At 41.3% G+C, this 26952-nt stretch overlaps 1 protein-coding gene across 8 annotated transcripts in view; it reads left to right on the plus strand.

The window, feature by feature from the left end:
• Positions 1-16848, plus strand: part of LOC115283931 (integrator complex subunit 6-like) — a 52596-nt gene extending 35748 nt beyond the window's left edge. For 3 of the 8 annotated variants that reach the window (XM_029930423.1, XM_029930425.1, XM_029930430.1), the window contains 9 exons: positions 3401-3495; positions 4504-4614; positions 6739-6957; positions 7585-7708; positions 9584-9726; positions 11333-11567; positions 13961-14338; positions 15178-15271; positions 15875-16848. In XM_029930423.1, the coding sequence (XP_029786283.1) occupies positions 3401-3495; positions 4504-4614; positions 6739-6957; positions 7585-7708; positions 9584-9726; positions 11333-11567; positions 13961-14338; positions 15178-15271; positions 15875-15983 (1508 nt within the window). In that variant the 3' untranslated portion in view covers positions 15984-16848. Of the gene's footprint in view, positions 1-3400; positions 3496-4503; positions 4615-6738; positions 6958-7584; positions 7709-9583; positions 9727-11332; positions 11568-13960; positions 14339-15177; positions 15272-15874 lie in introns of those variants that run through there. The other 5 variants (XM_029930426.1, XM_029930424.1, XM_029930428.1 and 2 more) reach the window with 5 other exon arrangements.
• Positions 16849-26952: the final 10104 nt, after the last annotated feature.

The following is a 26952-nucleotide window of genomic DNA, read 5'->3' on the forward strand; positions in this document are numbered from 1 at the left end:
TGGGTTGTCTAGCCACATAGTGTTAAGAGTGTGGGCTGTAGAGAACAGCTGCCCTGGTATGGGTCATGGTTCTGCTGTTTGCTAGCTTTGTGACCTTGCATAAGATACATAACCTCTCTGTGCCTTCGCTATTTCATCTGTAAAATGGAGGATAATGATAGTGAGCACCCCAAAGGCATTTAGTTGGGATTAAATGAAATAACATCTCTGTTATCTTCATAGCTCTTGAAGGCACTGCTAGTCCATAATAAGGACGTGATATAAAGACATAGGACCTTTTTGCAACTTGGTGGACAGGGCATTTAGTAAAAAGGCAAGTTAAATCACCTACACTTCCTAATGCCTGGGAACATTACTGCATGACTGCATAGTTTGATAACTGTCCTTTAAGGTTGCCCTTTTTTTTCTTTATTAATTCAAGATTTCCATCAAGTGTAGTTAATTTTTTTTCTAATTTTTTACTTTTAGTTTTGAGACAGAGAGAGACAGCGTGAGCAGGGGAGGGTCAGAGAGAGAGGGAGACACAGAATCCGAAGCAGGCTCCAGACTCTGAGCTAGCTGTCAGTACAGAGCTCCATATGGGGCTCAAACCCATGAACTGTGAGATCATAACCTGAGCCAAAGCCAGATGCTTAACTGACTGAGCCACCCAGGCGCCCCCAAGAGTAGTTAATAGAGGTTTAATTATTTAAGCACTAAAACGTAACCTGAAATGGATAAGCGAGACTTAATGGGATCAATGAGCTGTCACAGGAATCGTGTCATTAGGGTGGTAACCAGCATAGTGCAGTGGGCAAGATTATCTCTCAACAAGGAAATACGTTTTTCTGTTGAGGGCCAATAACTACAGAAATTACGGCATTTGTAGTAACTTCTTTTTTTAACTAAGAACTGGGACTTGTGTAAAAAATAAAACCCATATTAAGACCACTTATTTATGACCAGGAAGACAAAAGAAATGTGAAGCAATCTCTCAAAGTTCACTCTGCTAAGTGTGTGTGGTTGAGCCTCTAGCTCAAACCCATATCTTCCCCCCTCTTTTTTTTTTTTTTTTTTTGCAGCCAGAAATGGGGAGAAAGGAAGGGCAGAGAAAAATGTCAGTAGTTTCTGAGGTGTCAGCGGTATCACTTTACTCTCCTATACTCTGGTCTCCTCGAATGTTGACTACCTGATTATTTATGACATCTCCACGGTGCCATTGTGGAGACCCCGTGTGAATGGCAGCCTCATGCCACAGAAATCAGTCACGTACTGGTACCCTTAATCTAGACTGTAGAACATTGTCTCTCTTCCTCCCCCGTTTCAAAAACTCCAGCAAGAAATAATTAGACTCAATTAGTCTAATTGGTGGAATCATTGCAATCGGCATTGTTAGAAATTTTAAGACTATTTTTGACTCTCATTTCATTATCTAATCTATTTATATCTAAATGTCTCCCCCGTCTTGTGGTGCTTCAATTTGTCAGTTTCCAAAAATCTGCTTAATTCCCAACAGAGACTCCACAGTCTCTCTTCCTTTCTATCAAGATATGAATGGCCTTTAAAGGACCTGCATGTTACAATGAACCAGCAATCTCTTCAGATCTGGTTTTCTTTGTTCTCTCTACCCTGCACCAAAAGAACAAAAGACCTACATTTTATGACTTTGTAAATTCATTTAAATTAGTTTCAGCAGGAGTGAATAATTTATTATAGCAGTAAAAGGACAAAAATGTGTAGTCACTTCTTAACTATAGTAATTCAGAATTTCAAAGAATAGCCCTAATGGTAGAGAAATTATGCACATGGCATATGGATGCTTTTGTCCTTGGAAGTAAAGCATTTGGATTTTTTTGGATAAGAGCCAGTGAAACCTGAAAAAAACAAAATAGAAGATGAATTTGAAATATCTTTGGTATTCATAGGAAGTGTGGCAGGCCTCCGTTGATGTCTGGGGATGTCAATTTTGAATTAGCATATAAAATATATTTTTTCTTTCCCTCAGAAGGAAATAATGACATATTTTGAAAATTTTCTTGTAGCATATAGAACGCATTTAGGTGATTAAAACAAAGTTTAGTGTGAAAAGATGCATCTGCTTACTTAAGGACAGTATCTTTAGTGATATTAATGCACATGGTATTCAAGAGACATATTTAGTTGGATAGTGTTTTCACCTATGACCTAACATCTCTACTAGCTTTTGCTGGTGCCACAACCCAGCTCTTAACTAGCATTTGACAGATCCAAAGTTTGGAAATGAAAGAAATCAAGAAGGGAGGAAAACGAACTGCACAAAGTATAAGCTGATTAAGGCGGATCCAAAGCATAATTTGGAGTTTGCCATCTTTGCCTGAAAATTAGAGGCTTTGCTTTTGTTCTCATATACTTTGTAAAAGCTTCTTACCTTGACCTTTCAACCAAAAGGGTAACATTCACCGTTTACTTATCTATCTGTTTATTAGTCAGCTAGAATTGACATGTAACATTAGAGTAGTTTCTCGTGTACAACATAATGATTCAATATTTGTATATATATCGTGAAAAGAACACCGGGAACCCTGGTTAGCGTGCATCACCACACAGAGTCACATATCTCCTGTGATGCCAACTTTTAAGATCTACTCGCTTAGCAACTTTCAAATATGCACAGTATTATCGACTATAGTCACCATGCTGTAAAGTACATCCCCAGGGCTGCTTTATTTTGTAACCGGAAGTGTGTATCATTTGACCGCTTTCGGCCATTTTGTCTGCTCCCTACTCCCCCACCCAGCCTCTGGCAGCCACCAATCTGTTCTCTGTGAGTTCAGATTTTTTGTTGTTGCTGCCTTCACAGCCTTTATTTATTATTTATTTATTTATTTATTTATTTTGAGAGAGGGACGTGGCAGAGAGAGAGGGAGACAGAGAATTGGGCAGGCTCCATGTTGTGCCGTCAGCACAGAGCCCAATGCAAGACTTGAACTCATGTGAGATCATGACCTGAGCCAACCGAGAGTCAGACCCTTAACCACCTGAGCCACTCAGCTTCCCCTTAAAGGCCTCTATTTATCATCCAGTGACCATAGATTTTCCCTCAGGTGAACATGACTACAGTCGTGTTACCAGTATGTAAGAGGTCAGCCAAATATTTCCCATGGCTCAGAGTCAGTGCTTTAATACTATATTTTATGTAGCTTTGCAAATGGAAGAGACATATGTAACTCGGGAATGTGTTTTATTTTCTAGAAAAATACTGTACATAATTTTGGTCCATAACACCAAAAAAGACAATTCAATAAGCTCCAGAGAAAGGTTCATCTAATGTAATGTTTTCATTACACTGAGATTTCTAGGAAATGCCGTAACAGATGCTTGCTTTAGATCTTGGAATTTAGGACTGGAATAACGTAATATTTTGTTTGGTTTTCTCTTCCAGATGACTTGTTTAAAGTTCACAAGCTTAAGCCCAATCTGAAGTGGCGACAGGCTTTTGACAGCTACTTAAAAACTCTGCCTCCATACTACTTATTAGTATGTATTTCTGTGCATTAAATGTATCAGTGATGATTCTTGCCACGAGAAATGTCAGTGAACCAAACATTTGACCCCTGAAATGAGAATAGATTTTGTAATTTCTAAATATTTGTATCGCCATTGTCTTCTCAAATGATGTGTAAGAGCTTGGAGGTGTCTTGGTGGCACAAAAGAGCATTGCTTATTTTATTTCCTTGAACTGCCATGGTTATTTTTATAAAAACACATCTATGTTTCCCTTAGTAAAAGTAACCTTACGAAATTGGAATTTTGGAATTTAAGAAAAATATGTCTGGATTCATGTATTAATACCAATTTCCCTTTTTAACTCTAGAAATGATCAGTATGGGGTTTCCCTCTGAAAAAAGAAATTCTGGAAGCAGCGTATTTACTTATTGCCTGTTAAATGTGTCCTAGACATGACAGGAAGCAGGGGCATTGGGCCGGAGAGGGAAATCTAAAAAGAATCAAAAGTTACTTGGCCTCACTTGAGTTTTACAATTTGGGAAAACTCTTCATGGTGATTTTGAACTGGTCACATAATCTAAATCAAGATTCTCAAAATCATTTCAGAGGTGAATGTAGCACACTTTAAGCCAAGTTTCTAGAGGTGAAAAGGCAGACTCTTAAATGGTACTGTTGGTGTCACTGGGCGGAGAGATTGGGGGGCATTAGCATTTACCATGGCAGGAATGGGGTGCACGATAAAATGCCATACGAAATGATTTTATGACATGGGAATTAAGACTGAAAGCAATTGACCTGTTTGATATGCTGTTTCTTACTCTTATCGCACTCTTTTCTGATTTTTTTTTTTTTTTTTACTTTCTGCTCCTTACTCCTCTGCTATTTTCATTGCCACTTTTTAATGTTCCATGTTTGGTTTTATGTGCAGCACCTTGACTTCTAAGAAATGAAATCATGTCCCTTTGCCCCTTATAACTGAACTTTGAGTATTTTAAGATTTATTCTATTCTTACTGTTGTGTATTTTGTTTCCTTATAGCCATTAAAGAAAGCACTAAGGATGATGGGAGCTCCAAATCTGATATCAGATAATTTAGATTGTGGACTTAGTTACAGTGTTATCTCTTACCTTAAAAAACTCAGCCAACAGGTAGTATTGGTAAAAACAAACAAACAAAAATCCTTTGCCCTAAGAAGTGCATTTCCTTATTCTTTAGTGTAATTGTCATTTTTCAAATTAAATGTGTATATATTTCTCCACTCTATGGATTAGTAATAATGTGATTCTCTATGGCTTCTAGCTTCACCATTAGGCTGCAGTGTCACTGGATGCTGTACCATTCCTCCCTTTGCTCGCCAGTTTGCGCTGCCCAAGAGCTGGTTGACATCTTGTGGCCTAAGAGGGGCAGAGGCTTAATAAAATGATCTCACAGGTCACATTTTGTCCGTCCCCGACCTAGTTGCTCCTCCAATCCCATTGGGCTAGTGCATCCCCCTTTTTCAGGTCGGCACACTAGGCATGGTGTGATTCAATGTCTTGCCTGAAATTAGTTCTTAGGCAATAAGTGTCCGTGCGCTTTTTCTTGGAGAGGGGGAGATGAGATCAGTGTTCCTCGCGCTTGAGGATGATAGGGCCCTTGGGGACCCGGAGAGTGGAGTTCAACCTCCTCTCTTCTTGCCCTCAGTCCATTCCTTTATACCCCCACCTCATTTATCATTATTCACCTTGTCCCTTGCCTGCCCCTCTATTAGTACCTCATCCTCCACTCACCCCTACTTACCATACTTCTCACCTCTACCTAGCCCATTCTCGCAGGATGGAAATGTTTGAGAACTACTGAGGTAGAGCTTTAGTGCCGTACGAATGTGTTATGTTCGATGACAAATTAATGCAGCCTTTTTGCTTTCTTCTTATGCACAAGGGTGCTTCCAGGTAGGGGACAGTGGTAGCATCCGCAGTGGCTGTCAGGCTTAACGTCACATATGTCTGGAAGTTGGACCTTTAGAAGACAGACAGTCATAAGCAGAAGAGTGTCAGATTTCATCAAAAAAACAAAATCCACAGCTGGGGATGCTGACACACCTTGCCAGGATCGGGCACAGCCAGAAATACGGTCTGGAGTTTACTAGCTCCTGCCCATCCAGTGTGCTCAGAGACGCAAAAGATAGTAAAGGCAAACCTAGACACTTCCGGTCCACCAAGCGTCCCCATGACCCCCTTTCCTCTCCACTACTAGATTTTCATTGTTGTTGTGAATGTTTTGTTTTGATTATTGATTGATTGATCGACCTGTTGATTTACATATATTTTTTTATTCGATATCTACCTTCGGCCTTTAAGGCTGTGTCAGCAGGGTATGGCCACCAGGAAGAATAGTGAGCAGAGTTGAAAGTCATGCAAGTTCTGGGACCTTCTGAACTTTGTGCAAAAGATAATAAACATACTTAATTCCACTCTAGTGAGAATCAATGAATCTCTCCGACCTAACCACAAGAAATGTAAAATCCTTTTGGCCTTACTGGGCATTGGTGGAATTCCTTCTTTTAAAGAAAAAATTATTACTAATTTATAATCACTCTAATTACTAATTTAATTACTAATTTAATAACTATGTCACCAATGTCCCTTGTAAATCACAAAATATGCCCATATTGCTATGATACACCATCAAGCAATATTTATTAGTATGCTTTAATAGTGTCCATTAGGATTTTTTTGTAAGTTAGCTAGAAACTTACTGAGTAGGTATTACAAATCATTTACATGGTAATGTTTGTTAAATGTCAGCATTACTCTTCTGGGGGTGGTCTGATATTAGAAATAAACAGTTTAAATTTTCCCAGGTGTAATGCCAATCTGTATAATCTGAATTTGAGCACTAGTTTACATTTCTAAATATAGAGTCTTACACCTTTATGTCTGAGTCTGAAATAAATATATTGACTCAGACTAGATTTTACAGCAACAAAATGTGATTTTAAATGTCTATGAATGTACTTCTTATCCATGGTTTCCATTCTCTCCATGATCCAATCATAATTTTGCCATTAAACAAGAGAAAAAATGTAGGAACTTCTTTATTTTTCTCGCCCCCCCCCCCCATTAGCTGTGATAGTGCAGAGAAGCACAGGGAAGTGTTTAATTACCCATTTTTCTGTGATTTACAATTGAAATATGTTCTGTGGGATTCTTAAAGTGTTATCTTTCTTAAGTAGTATAAACAACAGTGATAATATAGATCTTTTCATAACATACTATGTACTTTCATTTTAGACCAAACTAGAGTCAGAACGGATACTAGCATCCGTGGGGAAGAAACCTCCCCAGGAAATTGGAATCAAAGTGAAAAATCATTCTGGAGGTGGCGTGTCCTTTACCCACAGTAAAAATGTTAGAAAACTATTGAAAGAAATCATAGGGGAAAGTGCACCAAGACTGACGGAATTGAATACCAAAGAATTTGCTGGCTTCCAAGTTGGGCTCTTCAACAAGGTAAATCGTGGACATAAATACTTTGAACTTGTCTGACGCACATACGTCATATTACTTTTGCTTTGAAATAATTACGATCCTGTTTTGGACTTCGTAGTTAGCAATGGATCAGTTTAGGAATTATCCTGCCAGTAGATGCCAAGATGAATTTAAATGTACAGGATATGTTTGGGCTGTAATGCCTGTGAAAGCTGAAGGGGAGAGAGAATTGGAGTCGGCAGGGAGAGCCTTCAGCCACCCTGCTGATTTAGCACCTGTGAGAGGAGGGACGCGGAGGAGGGTGGGGTATGGAGTCTCAGGCAGCTGCGTCATTGTGAGAAGGTCTTGGCCAGCCCAGCAGGCACCTCTGACACAGAGATTTCCCATAGAGGAGGTCCACGTTGGACAGAACTGGCCAGGCCAGCTGACATACTTGGGAAAGGATAGCCGCAGTGGTTTGAGCATGTTGTGGGTGTATTAGAATTTGGAACAAGGCCAACAAAGGCGAATTTTCCACTGGCAAAATTCTACGGTAGTTATTTGCGTTGAATGTCCTTCTCTTCACTACGAATTTAAGAGCGTTAAGAATTACATTGCTATATTAAAAGCCTCAGAAGTAATTGAAATTATTTGTTCCGTTTCAAATAGGATTTGAAACCTCAGACATACAGAAATGCTTATGACATTCCACGTAGAGGTCTTTTAGACCAGTTAACCAGAATGAGATCCAACCTGCTGAGAACACACAAGTTTATTGTTGGACAAGATGAAGGTAAATGAACAAAGAAGTATTTTTTGTTGATTAAGAAAATGTTGAGCCTGACTTACATGAAGGTGCTTATTGCATAACGGGTAGGTTATTTTGTAATACTTTAAGGCTTAGAATGCCCATTTTCACTGAATCACTGTACTACTCAGGAACAAGGTCATTGTCCTCAGGTTTTAGGGTAGGTGTGCATTCATTGGTGTACCTATTGCACTACCCATGATTTGGCTCTTGTAAGCTTCAAAGCAGTCCCACGAGGTAGATACTGTTTTTATTCCCCCTTTATGGACATGGGAACCGAGAGTGAGCATTTTTTTAAGCTTTTATTTTAATTGCAGTATAGTTAACATAGTGTTATGTTAGTTTCGGGTGTACAAGATAGTGATTCCACACTTCACCCGGTGCTTATCACGACCAGTGCCCTCCTTAATCCCCATCACGTGTTTCACCTAACCCCCCACCCACCTCCCCTCTGGGAACCGTCAGTTTGTCCTCTATGATTAAGAATCTCTTTCTTGGTATATCTCTCTCAAGGGCAACCATTTAAATTTTTTTTCATTTATTTTTGAGGCAGAGCATGAGCAGGGGAGGGGTAGAGAGAGAGAGGGAGACACAGAATCTGAAACAGGCTCCAGGCTCTGAGCTGTCAGCACAGAACCTGATGGGGGGCTCGAACTCACGAACCATGAGATCATGACCTGAGCTGAAGTCAGATGCTTGACTGACAGAGACACCCAGGTGCCCCAAAGGCGAGCATTTTGATAGCCAGTCCAGGGGTAGTGATTTGGAAAGTGGCAGGACCTAGGTCTGTCAGATTTTGGAAATTGCACAACCCAGCCTGTTGTGATGAAGTCAACCCAGAATTCCTCATTTGCATGAAAAGAAAGACGTACACAATTCACCTTTACTCCACTTTGTTCATTTGAAACAGGGTCATTTGTCCATTACAATGCGTCAAATCTGAGCCTGGCCCACCTCCTGAAATTATACACCAAGTTTTGTGGAGAGGAGAAAGCTTCTCTAGGAAGGGAGCCTATAGATTTAGTCACATTCTCCAAGAACGTGAGGCCTACTAGCCAAGGTTCTCTGGATGAGAAGAGAGAACCATGGAGAGTAGGCTTCTTGAAATGCAGAACAAATATGGTGTTTCAGGATGGGTGGTGGCGTGAGGGGTGTCAGTCTATTTTGAAACCTGGTTTGGAGTGTAAGGACATTGTACTTGGCCTAGCGATTTGAGCTTGTAGGCAGTAGTGATGGTACACTGAGTAGTGAGTGGGGTGAGGAGAGATGATTTTAGATCTTAGAATTTGAGATTTTTTTTTTAATGTTTATATATATTTTTGAGAGAGAGAGAGAGAGAGAGAGAGAAAGAGCAGGGAAGGGGCAAGGAGCAAGGGAGACACAGAATTGAAGCAGGCTTCAGGCTCCAAGCTGTTAGCACAGAGCCAGACGCAGGGCTCGAACCCATGAACCATGAGATCATGACCTGAGCAGAAGCTGGACGCTTAACCAACTGAGCCACCCAGGCGCCCCAAGAATTTGAGATTTTAGACTACTAGAAGCCAAGGTACACATTGTTAAACCAGACTACGATCGTGTCCTCTTAAAGTTTTATTTATTTCTTTAGAGAGCACACATGCACACATGTGAATAGGGGAGGGGCAGACAGAGGGAGAAAAAATCCCAAACAGGCTCCATGCTGTCAGCTTAGAGCCTGACACGGGGCTCACTCCCACAAACCATGAGATCATGACCCGAGCCGAAATGAAGAATATGGTGCTGAACCTATGGGACCACCTGGGCACCCCTGATCATGTCCTCTTAGGAGGACCCAGACACTGCGTCGGGGTAGCATTTGTCTCTCTCCCGGTGGTTTTACAGATTCCTTTCATAGTGTTCCCGTCGCACAAATGGGTAACTATCAGGAATACCTAAAGACATTGGCTTCTCCGCTTCGAGAGATTGACCCAGATCAACCAAAAAGACTACATACATTTGGCAATCCATTCAAACAAGATAAGAAGGTAAGGTACCTATTTCTAAATCTGCCTAAATTGTGATATTCTTGCCAGAGTTCCTTTCTTCTGGGCAAGGTGAATAGAAATCAGAGGTTCTCCCTCTGTTTGTTGACAAGATAAAATCAGACTCCAGGGCTCTTTGTGAATGGAAAGGGGAGACTCCTGATACGAAGCTGTGTTGCTTGAAGAAATGAATAAGTGACATTTATTGAGTACCTAGTAGGCGTTGGTGTTTTACATGATCGCATTTAATGCGATGTTCTGCAGATCTGCCCTTTCATAAGAAGAAATCACGGCTCACAGTGGTCAAGTGGTGTGTCCTGAGTAACACAGCTGTTAAGAGCCAGGATTTGAACCCACATCTTTCCAGCTCCAGAGTCTGTATTCATTGCCACCTCTACACACTAATTCCTTTAATATTGAGATCACCACTTACTTCTTGTTTCCTTTACTCAGATCTCTAGTGCTCTAGCTAGACAGTGATGAAGTGTTCATCCTGAAATAGGAAGTACTACATGATGCTGCTTTATTTGGATTGTCCTACTAGAGATCTAAATGTGACGTGTGTGTGTGTATGTGTGTGTGTGTGTGTGTGTGTGTGTGTGAGAGAGAGAGAGAGAGAGAGACAGAGAGAGAGAGAGAGAGACAGAAAGAGAGAGAGAGAGAGAGATGCTGACTTGACCATCTAAGGATGAAGACAATTGGAGATTCTGTTTGCATGCATGGAGACCATTGGTATTAAGGTGCAGACCATGCAATAATCTGTCTGGTAACAAAACTAGACTGAAAGATATTCCATCCACGTCAATCCTCAATTAATGGGACTTTTTCTTAATCTTTCTGTGCCTTGGTCTCCTCATTTGTACCACTGGGGATCATTACTGCACTTACTAGAGCCCTGTGCGGTATTGAGTCAGTGCATGTACCCATTTCAAACATGACCTGACATGCAGTTAATGCTCAGGGTGTGTACTATGTTGCTTTGGAAAATGCTTCGGAAAAGCCATGTGTCATGATTTTATGAAAACATTTTCATATTCTTAGGTTATCCTTGGATGGGAACGGCTTTTAGCTAACCTTCTACACTGCTGGCTCTCATCCTTTACCTCCCCCCATGGATAAAAAGCCCCCAAGGTGGACATACTTGAACTTTCGTGAGGTTGCTTTTCTGCCAACCTGCTCTCTGCTGTCCACACACAGCATTCTGTAGAGTAATAGTCCATAGTTCTTAATGGTGCACTTGAAGCACAAAAGCACACAAAAGGAAATTGTGTCACTTGCCAAGGGTCACTTCAGCATGGTTTGTACTTCTTCTGAAAAGTAACTGAGCGTTGATTCCCTCTTCAGTTGATGTGAGTTGATTCCCTGGAGCTTTCTGGTTAATCGTAATTGTATTGTGTTTGACCTTGGCAACACGTTATATTTTCATTTCCTCCTCGTTCCACTGAGACTAGGCTAAGATTGGAGCGGAGTAGCACTTATGGAGAACAGGGTCTGTGTGCGACACAGTGAACCTCTGGCCCGTGATGAAGGCGTGAGTTGGTGACGGGATGCGCGCGCAGCATGCGGGCGCCGTGCTCTTTAATGGAGAGTGTTCATTGGTGTTTTCTAGGGCATGATGATTGACGAAGCTGATGAATTCGTGGCAGGGCCACAAAACAAAGTGAAGCGCCCCGCAGAGCCCAACAGTCCTCTGTCATCTAAGAGAAGGCGGAGTATGTCCATGCTGTTGGCGACACCACAACCACCACCTACTGTAACTAACCATGTGGGCGGAAAGGGACCACCCGCAGCCTCGTGGTTCCCATCTTATCCAAACCTCATAAAACCCACCCTTGTACCTACAGGTATAGAGTAGTGGTTGTGATTTCCTTATGGCTCCTAGAAGACTAAGACACTAAACAGCTTTATTTTTCTTTGTGTTCACTTCTTTTGTATCCACTTTTTGTTCATTAAGTAAAGCATGATTAAATCATCAGTGTGGTAGGTACAAAGGGCCCTGTGGGCAGCAGAGTCACGGTCGGAGGTGAGAAGATACATGTTTAGAAGGTAACTAGCACCAGGTGGAGAAATGGAGACAGGGGCACCGTCCTGTGTGAGCGGGAACGAGGAAGCAGGTTCTCAATGCAGCAGGAGCAAAATGGGTTCAGTAAGAGGCGGGTGTACTCTGGCTCTCCAGGTGCTCGACTCCTGCTCCCCCTCTAACCCGCTGCCCTGAGACAGGCGCCATCACGGCCCCCCAGTGTCTGCTGCATGTTGCCATCGCTTCTTCGTGTCATTTGTCACAGTGGTTCCCTCCCTCCTCCTTGGAAACTCTCTCAGGTTCCCTGACACCTCTCCCTCCTGTGACCAGTGTAGGGACCCACATCTCGATTCCAGACCCCCTCCCCCCACCCGCCCCGTCCAGGTGATCCCACGCAGTCTTGGGCTTTCCAGGACATTTATGTGTCAACAACTCGGGTGTTTACACCTTGCTCCAAACTCCAGACCTAAATTTAACCATGAACGTGGGATCTCCACTGAGGTGTCTGATACAGTTTCACATGTTTCAGCAGAACACCTAACCTCTGCTCTCTCCAAAACAGCCTACTTGCAGCCTTCCACAGGCGTGACTCTCAATGTTAAATGACACCATCCGCAGTATGTTGGTAAAGCTGTGACCCCCAGCTGTACCAGTTTGGGGACTGGGAGGGTGAAGCCCTCGATTATATTTGCAGGTTTCCACAGCATAAATAATGCCAACATGCTCGCTGTCAGGCCATCAGCATGAGGTCATTGGGGCGGATCAGGAAGAGCAGGGCACAACCGACCCACTGTCATGAGCAGTTGGGCACCGGCACCTGCACACTCCTGGCACTGTTATTTCCCCGGGGGGCACAGGGAAAACGCTTGACGTCACCATGATTTCTCTTTTATTCTTCTCTCACCCCCATCCCTTAGCAGGTGCAGGCAACTTGACACCCAGTAAGATTCCTGTATCACCCTGTGTCCCTGTTCCTCTAGTCTGTGCTGCCACCATCTGTCCTCATGCTGCTACAACAGGTTCTCATCTGTTCCCCTGCTCTCCCGCGTGAGTGACCCTCCATCGCCACCCCGAAGCCAGAGTGGCCTTGTGGGCACGGAAATCCCATCATGGTACATCCATGCTGAAGCCCGACGCCCACTCCCCCGAGTGCTCAGGACAGAATCGGAGCTCCCGATGCTGCTCTCCACGCTCCGCAGGACCCGGTCCTGCCATCCTGTCCTGCACGCGTCCTCTGGGTGTCCCCGTCGCTCTCGCTGCCTCTGTCCTTTCTCCACGGCCCTGGCTCGTCCCCTCCGCAGGGGCCCTGCACTGGCCCTCACAGCAGCCTGCTGTCCTCCTCCTCATTACGTGCATAGGCCCCTGTCTCCTGCTCCAGGAGTCACCTCCTCAAAGGGCCCTGCCCCATCACGGGGTCATGGAGGCTCCCCCTCCTGCTGTCTGTCACATACCTGATGTCTTCCTTCCCATTGCAAACTCACACTGTATTATTCCCTTTGCCCAAGTTACACGTACCGTCTGACTTCCCCATGAGCATGTAAGTTCCATAAGGGTAGGGATCATTCCTGCCTGTCTGGTTCCCTGCCGATCTCCTGGCTTTGGCTCAGTGCCTGGCAGAAAAGTCGAGCATCGGAAGTAGAAGTGTCAGGTCTGGAGTAAAAGGAAACTGATTTCTTTGTCACAGAAAGGAATGATGAGAACCACATACAAAGATTTTTGGTGACGGAGTGCATATAGAGCCTTGAGACCTAATGGTCACCTCTGTTCTTTTAGAACCTTTCAAGTAGAGAGGAGGGAAAGGGAAGGGGGGGGGGCCCATGTGGTCGGGTGCCAAGCTCAGTAAGGCATGGCATTTTATTTCCTTTTTTAAGCATGGCATTTTGGACGTAAATTACAGAAATCAGGACATCAAGTGGGACTTGCTGCCTTTCAGCTTCCACACCACCAGCAGTCCCTAAACCATGGGAGCTGAGGACGCTCAGTGGTCGTCCTGCCTGACTCGGTGTCCCGATGTCCTGGGAGAGCCAGGAAGAGAACAAAGTGGTTTTGTGGCAGTATCTTTCTGGGCTCGGTTTCAGGGGTCTCGGACTCCACCTGTACATCTTCTTGCTTTTTTGAAACAAATCATTTTCTCAAATGTGAGGAGCATGGGGATCTATCAGTGGGGTTGATAGAACTCACGTGCCTCACAGTTTCCATCCTTGATTTGGTCTCCAGATGTCCCTGTCCTTCCTGATGTCCATGAGGAGAAGATGGAAAATGGTCAGATCCCACCTGATGGCTTCTTGTCAAAGCCGGCTCCCCCAGAGCTTATCAGTATGGTGGGAGATGGTATTCCACACTCCCAGCAGCTGGATTCTCTGTCTGATGACTTCCCGAGTCTACGGAAAGATGGCCTGGTTCACAAACCTGGTACTAATGCACTTCTGGGAGAAAACAAACACAGCGGTGTCTCTGTAGAGGTTCGAAAAGCGTCAGTAACCCCCGCTTTGGGGACTGCAGCAAACACCTTGCAGATAACTCCCGCGATGGCTCAAGGAATCAATGCTGATATAAAACATCAGTTAATGAAGGAAGTGCGAAAATTTGGGCGAAGTAAGTAGTGAAAGCACATGTGTCAATAATGTAATGGCCTTTCTCATGTGATTCGGGATAGACTCATGCTATCTCTTGAGGTATTTGGAAAGTATGGGGTTTTCACATATTTTTTTAAAAAATTTTAATGTTTAATGTTTATTTTGGGGAGAGAGAGAGAGAATGATAGTGAGCACGATCAAAGGAAGGGCAGAGAGAGGGAGACAGAGAATCTGAGCAGGCTCCACATTGTCAGCTCAAAGCCCGACCTGAGATCACGGCCTGAGCCAAAGCTTGACGCTTGACCAGTTGAGGCACCCAGGCACCTCGGGTTTTCACATGATTTAAAGTTGATTCATTTTGCTTGAACTAAAAGAACCCAATACACCCTTTTCTCTTTTTTTGCACCTTACTTATCGTAATAGTTCCCTTTTGCTCCTGTAACAAGTTGCCAAAAACCACGTGGCTCCAACTGTATTTCCCTTACAGTCGTGGAGGTCAGAGCTCTGAAATTATTTTCACTGGGCCAACATAAAGGTGCTGACAGGCCAGTGTTCCTTCCAGAGATTATAGGAAAGTCTCTCTTAACCGTATACAGTAACATATTCACAGGTTCCAGACGTTAAGAAATGGACAACTTTGGGGGCCATTCCTCAGTTTATCACATTTGTTCAGCATTTACAAGAGTTTCCTTAGTAGCTGGTGTGCAGATGTTTTGGTTTGCGTGTTTAAAATACATATTTTATCTTAACTTTCCACTCGTGAGGATTGATTACTGAGGATGTGGAAAGATTGAATCTTATTTCCTAGTCATAATTTTTAAGAATACTGAAGGTTGTTTTTTTCTTAAATATCTTCAGAGTATGAAAGAATTTTCATTTTGCTCGAAGAAGTGCAAGGGTCTCTTGCGGTCAAGAAACAATTTGTTGAATTTGCCATCAAGGAAGCTGCAAGGTGGGTATGAGGCGGAGACTTCATTGCTTGTTGTTAAGGGGCACGGCCCAGTGCAGGATGGGGGAGGGGAACCTCGCCCTTGCTTTTCTCAAACCGTGGCTCTCACTCATAGTTAAGGCTGTCTCCAGAGGCATTTAGATTGATATTATCATGTCCAACTCATTCAGTTAAGTCTGTGGAATCTTCTAAGCTCACCACAGTCTGAGGTGGGCTCGGGCCCTCAGTTGGCACTGTTAGTATTTGCTAAGCCACATTTTTTTTTGTTTTATGTTTTATTTATTTTTGAGAGAGGGAGAGAGGCAGAAGGAGCAGGGGAGGGACAGAGAGAGAGAGAGAGACACTGAATCTGAAGCTCTGAGCTAGGTGTCAGCGCAGAGCCCGCTGTTGGGCTAGAACCCACGAACTGGGAGATCATGACCTAAGCTGCAGTCGGATACTTAACCAACTGAGCCACCCAGGCGCCCCGAGCCCACATCTCTACATGAAGATACATTTCTTATTCCCATGTAGATCACCATTTCCACCTTGTACCCCGCACAGTGCCTTGCACATTGGAAGGGCTTCAAGTATCCTTTCGTTAATAAAATGTCTCTTTATTTCTAGATTTAAAAGACGAGTCTTAATCCAGTACCTTGAGAAGGTACTAGAAAAAATAGACTCCCACCACCACCTCAACAATGTTAATCACATCAACAGCAGATCATCATGTTAATGCAGAGACCAAGGAGAAAAAAGGGCAAGTTTTCTATGCTGTAGGAAGGAAGACGATATTGTCCAAGCTTCCTAGAATGTTTTAGGCAAGGGAACTGCCTTCCCAAAGCTAAGAAGAAGCCATGGAACCTTTTTAAAATTTTATTTTACGATTCTCTGGAAGTAAAACCTGGCTCAGAGTTTTCTTGAAAGTATTAATTTGTTGTTTTGTTGTCTCTTTTCCAAGTCGAGGAAGGTGATGTTATTAATTCAGCAGGTCAACTTCAGTAAGCACTGTCACCCCTCTAGATGTGATAAGGGTTTCCTTATGTGAACTTTGATGTTCTGGGCATTTCCAGAGTGACTAAGGGCCACCTGTAAGTGGAACACTGCTCGGTGCTCTTGCTGCATCCTTTAGAAAGAATCAGTGTTGAGAATCCAGCCAGCCATCTTGTGTGTGCCGAACAATTCCTAGTTGTGCCTTTTAAACCATGCAATCAATATTCAGGACAGTTTGAAACAAAGAGTAAGAAAGCTGCTATTCGGGTAACTTATTTCTCTGTGGGACGGGGCAGGGAGAGTCACAAACGGTCTACCTCCAACTCTCTTCTATTTTGTCTAGAGACATTACAAAGTCCACCTGTGGCTGCCCCGACCCTGACATTCGTTCTTGCATGTGATGACCCAAAGTCTTCAGGTGAACTTGTACCTTCTGTGCTTTGGAAGCACTAAAAGAAAAAAAATAATGTATATATTTCCTTTAATGTTTATACAAAGGTTTATATGAAGCCCTGTTGTTTTGTCTGTATTAATTTGCAAAAATTTAAGTGTACAAAGAGATTTTGAGTTTGCATATATAAAATAAATCATTTTATTGATTTTCACAAGTTTTTTAGTGTTGGAGACATTTCTAGTTTTATCTTTCCTGGGACTTGTTACTCCTTTCAGAGAACAGAGTACACATGAAGTGAAGATGTTAACCTAAGGATTCAAACTTCAAAACATTGCTCACGGAGCTCAGCGATGTTCGGGGAAATGGCAGAGCAGGGTAGTCTGGGAGTCAGTCCCTCTCCAGAAACACTCAAAGCACTGAAGAAAAAAAAAACCCATCAGAATGAAGGCTCTGGAAGATACCAAAGGTTTACAGCAACCAAGCAAATGCCGAATCAGGAGAAAAGCCAGTGAAACATGATAAGAGAGTTTTGTGGCATTTGAATGTATTCTTGGCCACCCCCCTCCCCCGTCTTGAGGATGACAGCTTACATTCTGAGTGTCTAAGTGTGGGTTCCCACTTCTGGAGGGAGGAGAGTTGACCTGAGTCCCCAAAAATTATGTTTGTTTGAACCTGTCTGGAGCTCCCTGAAGGACCGACATGAGGGGGTCAGTTGCTTCTGATGCTCCAACTCCTGGAAGGAAAAACTGGGGAATGAGTTACTTTGGAGAATGAGGGCTTTGAAATGCTCCTGCGTGTACCTGGGTATCTAGAAAAGCATGTGCATGCCCGGGGAAGGGCTCAGAGTCAGAAAAGACCTGAGAAGACCATAAGATTTCACCTCTGGTTAACCGTTAGGCTTGGCACCATAGTGAATAGAGCAAGTAGTCAGAGGACCAGTAAGGAAAGAGCACATGAGCTATGTGATAACTCAGTTTGCTCTAATAGCCACCTAGAGAGCACCCAGCCAACAACACTAGAGAACATCTTCTCAAGTGCTCACCAAGTAATCTCCAAGATTGTCCTTCTACGAAGCCATAAAACAAGTCTAAATGAATTTTAAAAGATTGAAATCATACAAAGTATCTCCTTTGCCATAATGGAATCAAACTAGAAATCAATAACAAGTTGGACACTCACCTCACACCATATACAAAAATAACTAAAAATAAATCCATAAGAGCTAAAGCCATAAAACTCTTAGCAGGAAACTTTGGAGTTAACCTTCATGACCTTGCATTTGGCAATGGTTTCTTAACTATAGCACCAAAAGCACAAGCAACAAAAGAAAGTTATAGAACATTTGTCTTCATCAACATTAAAAGCTTTTGGGGGCACCCAGATGGCTCAGATGGTTGAGCGTCTGACTCTGATTTCAGCTCAGGTCATGATCTCACACTTTGTGAGATCAAGCCCTGAATCGGGCTCTGCACTGACAGCACAGAGCCTGCTTGGGATTCTCATTCTCTCCCTCTGTCTCTCTGCCCCTCCCCCACTTTAATGGTCTTTGTCTCTCTCAAAATAGATAACATTAAAGAAAATTAAAAGCTTTTGTACATCAAAGGACTATCAAGAGAGTGAAAAGATGACACATAGAATGGGAGAATTTTATAATACTTGCAACACATACATCTAGTAAGGGTCCAGTATCCATAATATAAAAAGAATTCTTTCAACTCAACAACAAAGAGACAATCTAAGGAAAAACAGGCCAAAAAACTCTTGAAAAAATGTATCTCCAAAGAACATACACAAATGAGAACATGAGATGTAAAAGGCCAACAAGCCCAAGAAAAGATGGCCAACATGTCATTAGGGACATGCAAACCAAAGCCACAATAAGATAACACTTCACATCTACCAAGATGGTCATCGTCAAAAAGAAAATAAGTGTTAAGGATGTAGAGAACCTGGAACCCTCATTCATCGCTGGGAATAAAGTACTGACATGTGCCACAGCATGGATGAACATAGAAAGCGTTATGCTAAGTGAAAGAAGCCAGACAAAACAGGGCCTATATGTATGATTCCATTTATATGGAATATCAAGAACTGGCATATCTGTAGAGACACAAAGTGGATAACCGGTTTTGAGGACCTGCGGAAAGTAAGAAATGGGGAATGACTGCCAGTGTCATTTCCTTTTGAGAAAGTCAGAAAGTCCTAGAACCAGATAGTTCTGTAATGGTTGCACAACATTGTGAATGCACTTTATGCCATTGAGCTGGAAATTTTAAAATGGTAAATTTTATGTGTAGTTTACAACAACAATAAGCAGTCCAGGTGCCATCTGACGCTACATGATGCCCATATGGAACAGACATTGCCATCTCAGCCCTGCTCAAATTCCTGACGTACAAAATTATGAAGTGTAATAATGTTTTTTTAAAATTCCAGTGCAGGGGCGCCTGGGTGACTCAGTCAGTTAAGCCTCCGACTTCGGCTCAGGTCATGATCTCACATTTGTGGATTTGAGCATCAGGCTGTGTCTTTCTGTGTCTTTCTCTGTATCAAAAATGAACAAAACATTTTAAAAAATCCAGTGTAATTAACATACAGTGTTACATTAAATTTTTTAAAAATATTTTTTATTTATTTTTGAGAGACAGAGACAGCACGAGCAGGGGAGGGTCAGAGAGAGAGGGAGACAGAATCCGAAGCAGGCTCCAGGCTCTGAGCTAGCTGTCAGCACAGAGCCCGACGCGGGGCTCGAATCCACAAACCATGAGATCATGACCTGAGCCAAAGCCAGAAGCTGGATGCTTAACCGACTGAGCCACCCAGGTGCCCCCAAACAGTGTTACATTAATTTCAGGTGTACAATATTGTGATTCAGCAATTCTATACATTACTCAGTACTCATCATGCTAAGTGTACTCTTCATCCCCTTTACCCAGTTTACACATCCCCCCTCCTCCCTTACCTCTGGCAACCACCAGGTTGTTATCTATATTTTAAGAATATGTTTTCTCTCTCTCTCTCTGCCCCTCCCTTGCGCGCGCTCTCTCTCAATTTCTCAATGTAAATAAATAAACCAAAAAAGAGTGGCTTTTTGTTTGTCTTTTTGCCTTTATTCACATGTTTCATTTCTTAAATTACACATACGAGTGAAATGATATGGTATTTGCCTTTCTCTGACTGGCTTGTTTTGCTTAGCATAATACTCTCTAGCTCCATCCATGTTGTTGCAAATTGTGAGATTTTATTCTTTTTTATGGCTGGATAATATTCCAACACACACACACACACACACACACACACACACACACACACACACCATGTCCATCTTCTTTATCCACTCATCTATCAATGGACATTTGGATTGCTCCCATATCTTGGCTACTGTAAATAATGCTGCAGTAAACATAGGAGTATATATCTTTTTTAAATTAGTGTTTTTGTTTTCTTTGAGTTAATACCTAGTAATAGAATTACTGGATCATATGGTAATTTTATTTTTAATTTTTTGAGAGGTGTAATAACTTTTTAAAAAAAATCATTGACTTCTTGTTTCTGGTCCTGCATGGCTTGGAAATTGCCACTCTATCCCAACAAGTAAAAAGGCTGAACAGACTGAAAAATCAACAACTCTTCTTGGATCTATAAGCAAGTGGAGGACACAGGGCAAACCACTGCCCCCTAAATTAGAGAGACAGACAAGCCAAAACAAGGAGTCATGGCTTGCTGGAACAGATTAATGATGGAAAACCACCATGAGAATGACTGTTGGGGTAGAAAAACCTGAACTATATTACTACTGTGCACAAGTCTGAGAGTTAAAAACTCTAGTCTTCGATCATCAAGATGTCAGTTCTCCCGAACTTTATCTATAGAGTCAATGCAATCCCAATCAAAATCTCAGCAAGTTATGTTCTGCACATTGATAAACTGGTTCTAAGATCCAGAAGAGGAACAGCACAATGGAGAAGCAAAAGATCCAGAAGAGGCAACACAATACTGAAGGAAAAGAAGAAAGTTGGAAGGCTGACACTACCTGACTTCAAGACTTACTATAAAGCTGCAATAATCAAGACAGTGTGGTACTGTGCAAGAATCAACACATAAATCAATGGGACATAACAGAGAAATTGGAAATAGACCCACATAAAATAGTCAAATGATCTTTATCTTTTCTTTTCAAATCTTTATTTAAATTATAGTTAGTTAACATACAGTGCAATATTGGTATAAGGAGTTTAATTCAGTGATCCATCACTTACAACATCCAGTGCTCATCACAACAGATGCCTTCCGTAATATACCTGTCACCCATCTAGCCCATCCTCCACCCATCCCCCTCCATCAACCCTCAGTTTGTCCTCTATCGTTAAGAGTCTCTCATGGTTTATTAGCCTCTTTCTTTTTTCTTCCCCTCCACCCCACTCCCATCTGTTTTGTTCATCTGTTTTGTTTCTTAAACTCCACATATGAGTGAAGTCATATGGTATTTGTCTTTCTCTGACTGACTTATTTTTTTTAGCATAATACACTCTAGCTCCATCCATCTCACTGCAAACAAGATTTCATTCTTTTTGATGGATGAGTAATATTGCACTGTACATATATACCACTTCTTCTTTATCCATTCATCAGTCGATGGAAATTTGGGCTCTCTCTATAGTTTGGCTATTGCTGATAATGCTGCTATAAACATTGCGGTGAATGTATCCCTTCAAATCTGTATTTTTGTATCCTTTGGGTAAATACCTAATAGTGCAATTGCTGGATCTTAGGGTAGTTCTGTTTTTAACTTTTTGAGGAAGCTCCATACTGTTTTCCAAAGTGGCTCCACCAGTTTGCATTCTCACCAACAGTCATTGTTTCTTGTATTAATTTTAGCCATTCTGACAGATGTGAGGTGGTATCACATTGTGGTCTTGATTTTCATTTCCCTGATGATGAATGATGTGGAACATCTTTTCATTTGTCTGTTAACCATCCAGATGTTTTCATTGGAAAATACCTATTCATGTCTTCTACCCATTTTCTAACTGGATTGCTTTTTGGGTATTGAGTTTGATAGGTTCCTTATAGAATTTTGGATACTAACCCTTTATCAGATATGTCATTTGCAAATATCTTCTCCCATTCTATAGACTGCCTTTTACTTTTGTTGATTGTTTCCTTCGTTGTGCAGAAGCTTTTTATCTTGATGAACTCCAAATAGTCCATTTTTGCTTTTGTTTCCCTTGTCTCCTGTGACATGTCTAGTAAGAAGTCACTCCTATTGAGGTCAAGAAATCGCTGCCTGTATTCTCTTCTAAGATTTCGATGGTTTTCTGTCTCACATATAGGTATTTAATCAATTTTAAATTTATTTTTGTGTGTGGTGTAATAAAGTGGTCCAGTTTCATTCTTCTGCATGTTGCTGTCCAGGTTTCCCAGCACCATTTGTTGAAGAGATCGTCTTTTTGCCGTTGGATACTCTATCCTGCTTTGTTGAAGTCTGGTGGACTATATAGTTGTGAGTCAATTTCTGAGTTTTCTGTTCAGTTCCATTGATCTATGTCTGTTTTTGTGCCAATATCATACTGTCTTGATGACTATAGCTTTGTAGTATAGCTTGAAGTCTGGAATTGTGATATCTCCAGCTTTGCTTTGCTTTTTCAGGATTGCTTTGGCTATTTGAGGTCTTTTGTGGTTCCATACAAATTTTGTATGTAAAAAAAATCCTGGTGGCATTTTGCAGTCAAATGCTCTACCCCTGAGCTATACCCCCCATGGTGGCATTTTGATAGGGATTGCATTAAATGTGTAGATTGCTTTGGTTTGTATAAACATTTTACCAATATTTGTTCTTCCAATCCATGAACATGAAAAGTTTTTCCATTTCTTTGTGTTCTCTCAATTTCCTTCAAAAATTTTCTATAGTTTTCAGCATACATATCTTTTACCTGTTTGGTTAGGTTTATTCTCAGGTATCTTACGGTTTTTGTACATGGGATTGATTCCTTGATTTCTCTTTCTGTTGCTTCATTATTGATGTATAGAAATGCAACAGATTTCTGTACATTGATTTTATATCCTGTGACTTTGGTGAATTCATGTATTCTAGCAATTTTTTGGTGGAGTCATTCAGATTCTCTAATAGAGTATCATGTCAGGTGCAAATAGTGAAAGTTTGCCTTCTTCTTTGCTGATTTGGATGCCTTTTATTTCTTTTTGTGGTCTGATTGCTGAGGCTAAGACTTCTAGTACTATGTTAAATAGTAATGGTGAGAGTGGACACCCCATCTTGTTCCTAACTCTAGAGGAAAAGCTCTCACTTTTCCCCCACTAAAGATATTAGCTGTGGGCCTTTCATATACAGCCTTTATGATCTTGAGGTATGTTCCATATATCTCTACTTTGTTGAGGGTATTTATCAAGAATTGATGCTGTATTTTGTAAAATGTTTTTTTCTGCATCTGTTGAAAGAATCAATGTTCTTATTCTTTCTTTTATTAATGTGGTGCATCACATTGATTGATTTGTGAATATTGAATCACCCCTGAAGGCCAGGAATAAATCCCACTTGATCATGGCAAATAATTTTTTTAATGTCCTATTGGGTTTAATTTGCTAGTATCTTGTTGAGAATTTTTGCTTCCATGTTCAGCAGGGATACTGGCCTACAGTTTTCCTTTTCTAGTAGGATCTTTGTCTTGTTTTGGATTCAAGGTAATGCTAGTCTCATAGAAGGAGTTTGGAAGTTTTCCTTCCATTTCTATTTTTGGAACAATTTGAGAATGGATATTAACTCTTCTTTAAATGTCTGGTAGAATTCCTCTGAGAAGCCATCTCGCCCTGGTATTTTGTTTGTTGGAAGATTTTTGATTATCAATTCAATTGTTTTGCTAGTTATCAATCTGTTCAAATTTTCTATTTCTTCTTGTTTCAGTTTTTCTAGTTTGTATGTTTCTAGGAATTTGTCCCTTTCTTTCAGATTGCCCAGTTTTTTTGGCATATAATTTGTCATAATATTATCTTATGATTGTTTCTATTTCTGTGCTGTTGGTTGTGATCTCTCCTCTTTCATTCATGATTTTATTTATTTGGGTCCTTTCTCTTTTCTTTTTAATAAGTCTGGCTAGGGGGTTATCAATTTTATTAATTCATCCAAAGAACAAGTTCTTAGTTTTATTGATCTCTTCTACTGTTTGTTTGTTTCTATATCATTTATTTATGCTCTAATCTTTATGATTTCCCTTCTTCTGCTGACTTTAGGATTTATTTGCTGTTCCTTTTCTAGCTCCTTTATGTGTAAAGTTAGGTTGCATATTTGAGACTTTTCTTGCTTCTTGAGGTAGGCCTGTATTGCAATATACTCCCCTCTTAGGACCGCCTTTGTTGTATCCCAAAATTTTTGGACTGTTGTTTTCATTTTTTTTTGCTTCCATGTACTTTTTTATTTCTTTAATTTCCTAGTTAACCCATTCATTCTTTAGTAGCCTGTTCTTTAGCCTCCATGTATTTGTGGTCTTTCCAAAGTTTTTTGTGTGGTTGACTTCAAGTTTCATAGTGTTGTGCATAGTGTCATGCATGGAATGATCTTGATTTTCTGTACTTGTTGAGGGATGATTTTTGACCCAATATGTGATATATTTTGGAGAATGTTCCACGTGCACTCAAAAAGAATGTGTATTCTGCTTTAGGATGAAATGTTCTGAATATATCTGTGAACTCCATCTGGTCCAGTATATCATTCAAAGCCATTGTTTCATTGTTGATTTTCTGCTTAGATGATCTCTCCATTGCTTTAAGAGCAGTGTTAAGGTAACTAACTATTTTTGTATTATTATCAATGAGTTTATGTTTGTTATTAATTGATTTATATATTTTGGTTTTTCAAGTTGGAGGCAAAAATATTTACAATTGTTAGATCTTCTTGATGGATAGACCCCTTAGTTATGATATAATGTCCTTCTTTATCCCTTGTTATATAGTCTTTGTTTTAAAATCTAGTTTTTTCTGATGTAAGTATGGCTATTCTGTCTTTCTTTTGAAAGACAGTATCCATTAGTATGATAAATGGTTCTCCATCCCCTCACTTTCAATCTGCAGGTGTTTTTAGGTCTAAAATGAGTCTTGTAGGCAGCATATAGATGGGTATTGTGTTTTTTTATCCATTCTGATACCCTATGTCTTTTGATCAGAGCATTTGGTCCATTTACATTCAGAATGGTTATTGAAATAAATGAGTTTAGTGGCAGCTGGTGTTTCTGGTGATGTTCTCTGTTCATTTCTAGTCTTTGTTGCTTTTTGTCTTTTCCCCCCCAAAGAGTCTCCTTTAATATTTCTTGTAGGACTAGTTTAGTGGTCACAAATTCCTTTAGTTTGTGTTTGTCCAGTAAACTCTTTATCACCCCTTCCATTCTGAATGATTGTCTTGCTGGATAAAGTATTCTTGGTGCATATTTTTCCCATTCAGCACGTTGAATATATCCTGCCATTCCCTTTTGGCCTGCGAAGTTTCTGTGGACAGATGCCCTCCCCTCTCCAATAATGGTATTTTTTAATGCTGGATTTGGAAACGTTGAACTGAACAACAAGGAGGCATATATATGTCATTATCGCTGCTGATGGTGATGGTGTATTACCTATGTCATTGTGGAATGTGATTAAAAATTCTCTATAAGGATGCTGTCACCTCAACTGGGGTAGGGAGGAAAACTAAAGGCTAACACCCACAAACATAATCCGGAAACCCATCAGAACAAACAAATACATGGCCATTCTTGTTGCTTCTGACCTTGGTGACAAGGGTATCGGCAGAATCTAGGGCCTTCCTTCCTGGGGCTAAACACCAACACCTGTCCCATAAGACGAAGAAACTGAGGGAGAATCCAGAAGAAGGTGGAGAAATTGCAGGCCCAGCTACCGATTCATGTCAAAAGGTGAATCAATAGAGCAGCAAAAAATCAGTGCGAGCTACAAAACGGTAGCGGCTTCTCTTCCACCGCATTCTTGAATCTCTAGAATTCTCCCTGTTGCACACTCTAACTGGAAACAGCCAGCGGAAGTGTTGGTAATGTGAGACATCTAACCAAGTGGGCACATTATGGCAGGTGCACCCTCTTGTCAATTCTGTCCCCATGATCAACTCTTTCAACCACACTTAATCTTTAAATAAAGACAGTAACAAAACCATACTCCTCAGTAAAAAGATACAAGACTCCCTGCTTATTTTTTTTTATGTCTTTATTTTATTTTGAGAGAGAGAAACAGAGAGTGAGCAGAGGTTGGGCAGAGAGAGAGGGACACACAGAATCTGAAGCAGGCTCCAAGCTCTGAACTGTCAGCACAGAGCCCGACCCGGGGTTCAAACCCACAAACTGTGAGATCATGACCTGAGCCAAAGTCAGCCACATAACCAACTGAGCCACCCAGGCACCCCAAGACTCCCTGCTTATAATCAATATCATGTTAATGCTTTTCTTAAAGAGGATACAAAATTCAATTTTTGCCTTTAGATCTTTGTCATTCTTTTGCTGCCTAAACCACCCCTGTCTTTAATATCCTGTGTCTTATTTATTGAGAAATAAAATTAGCTTTCATTAACACACTTTATGTTAGCAGCTAAGGGGATGAGAGGGGATAAAACCTCAAAATATTTGGCTAATATGTATGTAAACTTGTTCATATCAAAATAAGGAAGTAACACTCAGAATTATTACAGTCCCTGATTCTCCAAATGGTTGTGTGGTACTTTTCTAATTATCCAATCCACAGTCCCTTAGCCCTTGGCAAGCATCTTGCCTGGTGATGGTCCCGTTCGTATTGGGGTGACCTAAACCTTCATTCCTAAGGTTCATGGCCATTAGCAGTCCTAAGTGAATTAGCTTGGTGTAGTTCGCATTGACCATGGTGAGTGGACATGGGAGTATTGGGAGGTGACCTGCAGGATCACCTGCATATGGCAGACATACACCTGTTCACTCCCCTTACAACCAAGGATCCCTTGGTCACGGCCCAACCGTGACTTGGTTAAAGATCCAAAAATTCATGTATAAAGAGGAGGCCTCTTGAAGAAAGACCTTTCTACAGTGGAAAGAGTCTACTGTTAATCTTTCTCCCTTTCATACCAAAAGGGCCCTGCAATCCTTTACTATTGTAGACTGTGCACTGGGGACAAGAAATAATCAGATTTATCCACGATTACGGGACCCCAGCTCCGAAGTAGCACTAATTTCCGGGACACATTCAATATCATTCTGGTCCTTTTGAACAACATTTGGCTTACCACTGGGCCTCAGTAAGATCGAATGCTTGACCAGGGAACACCGAGTTCCCATGTCAC

The sequence above is a fragment of the Suricata suricatta genome, chromosome X (genome assembly GCF_006229205.1).
Source record: "Suricata suricatta isolate VVHF042 chromosome X, meerkat_22Aug2017_6uvM2_HiC, whole genome shotgun sequence".
Lineage (NCBI taxonomy): Eukaryota > Metazoa > Chordata > Mammalia > Carnivora > Herpestidae > Suricata > Suricata suricatta.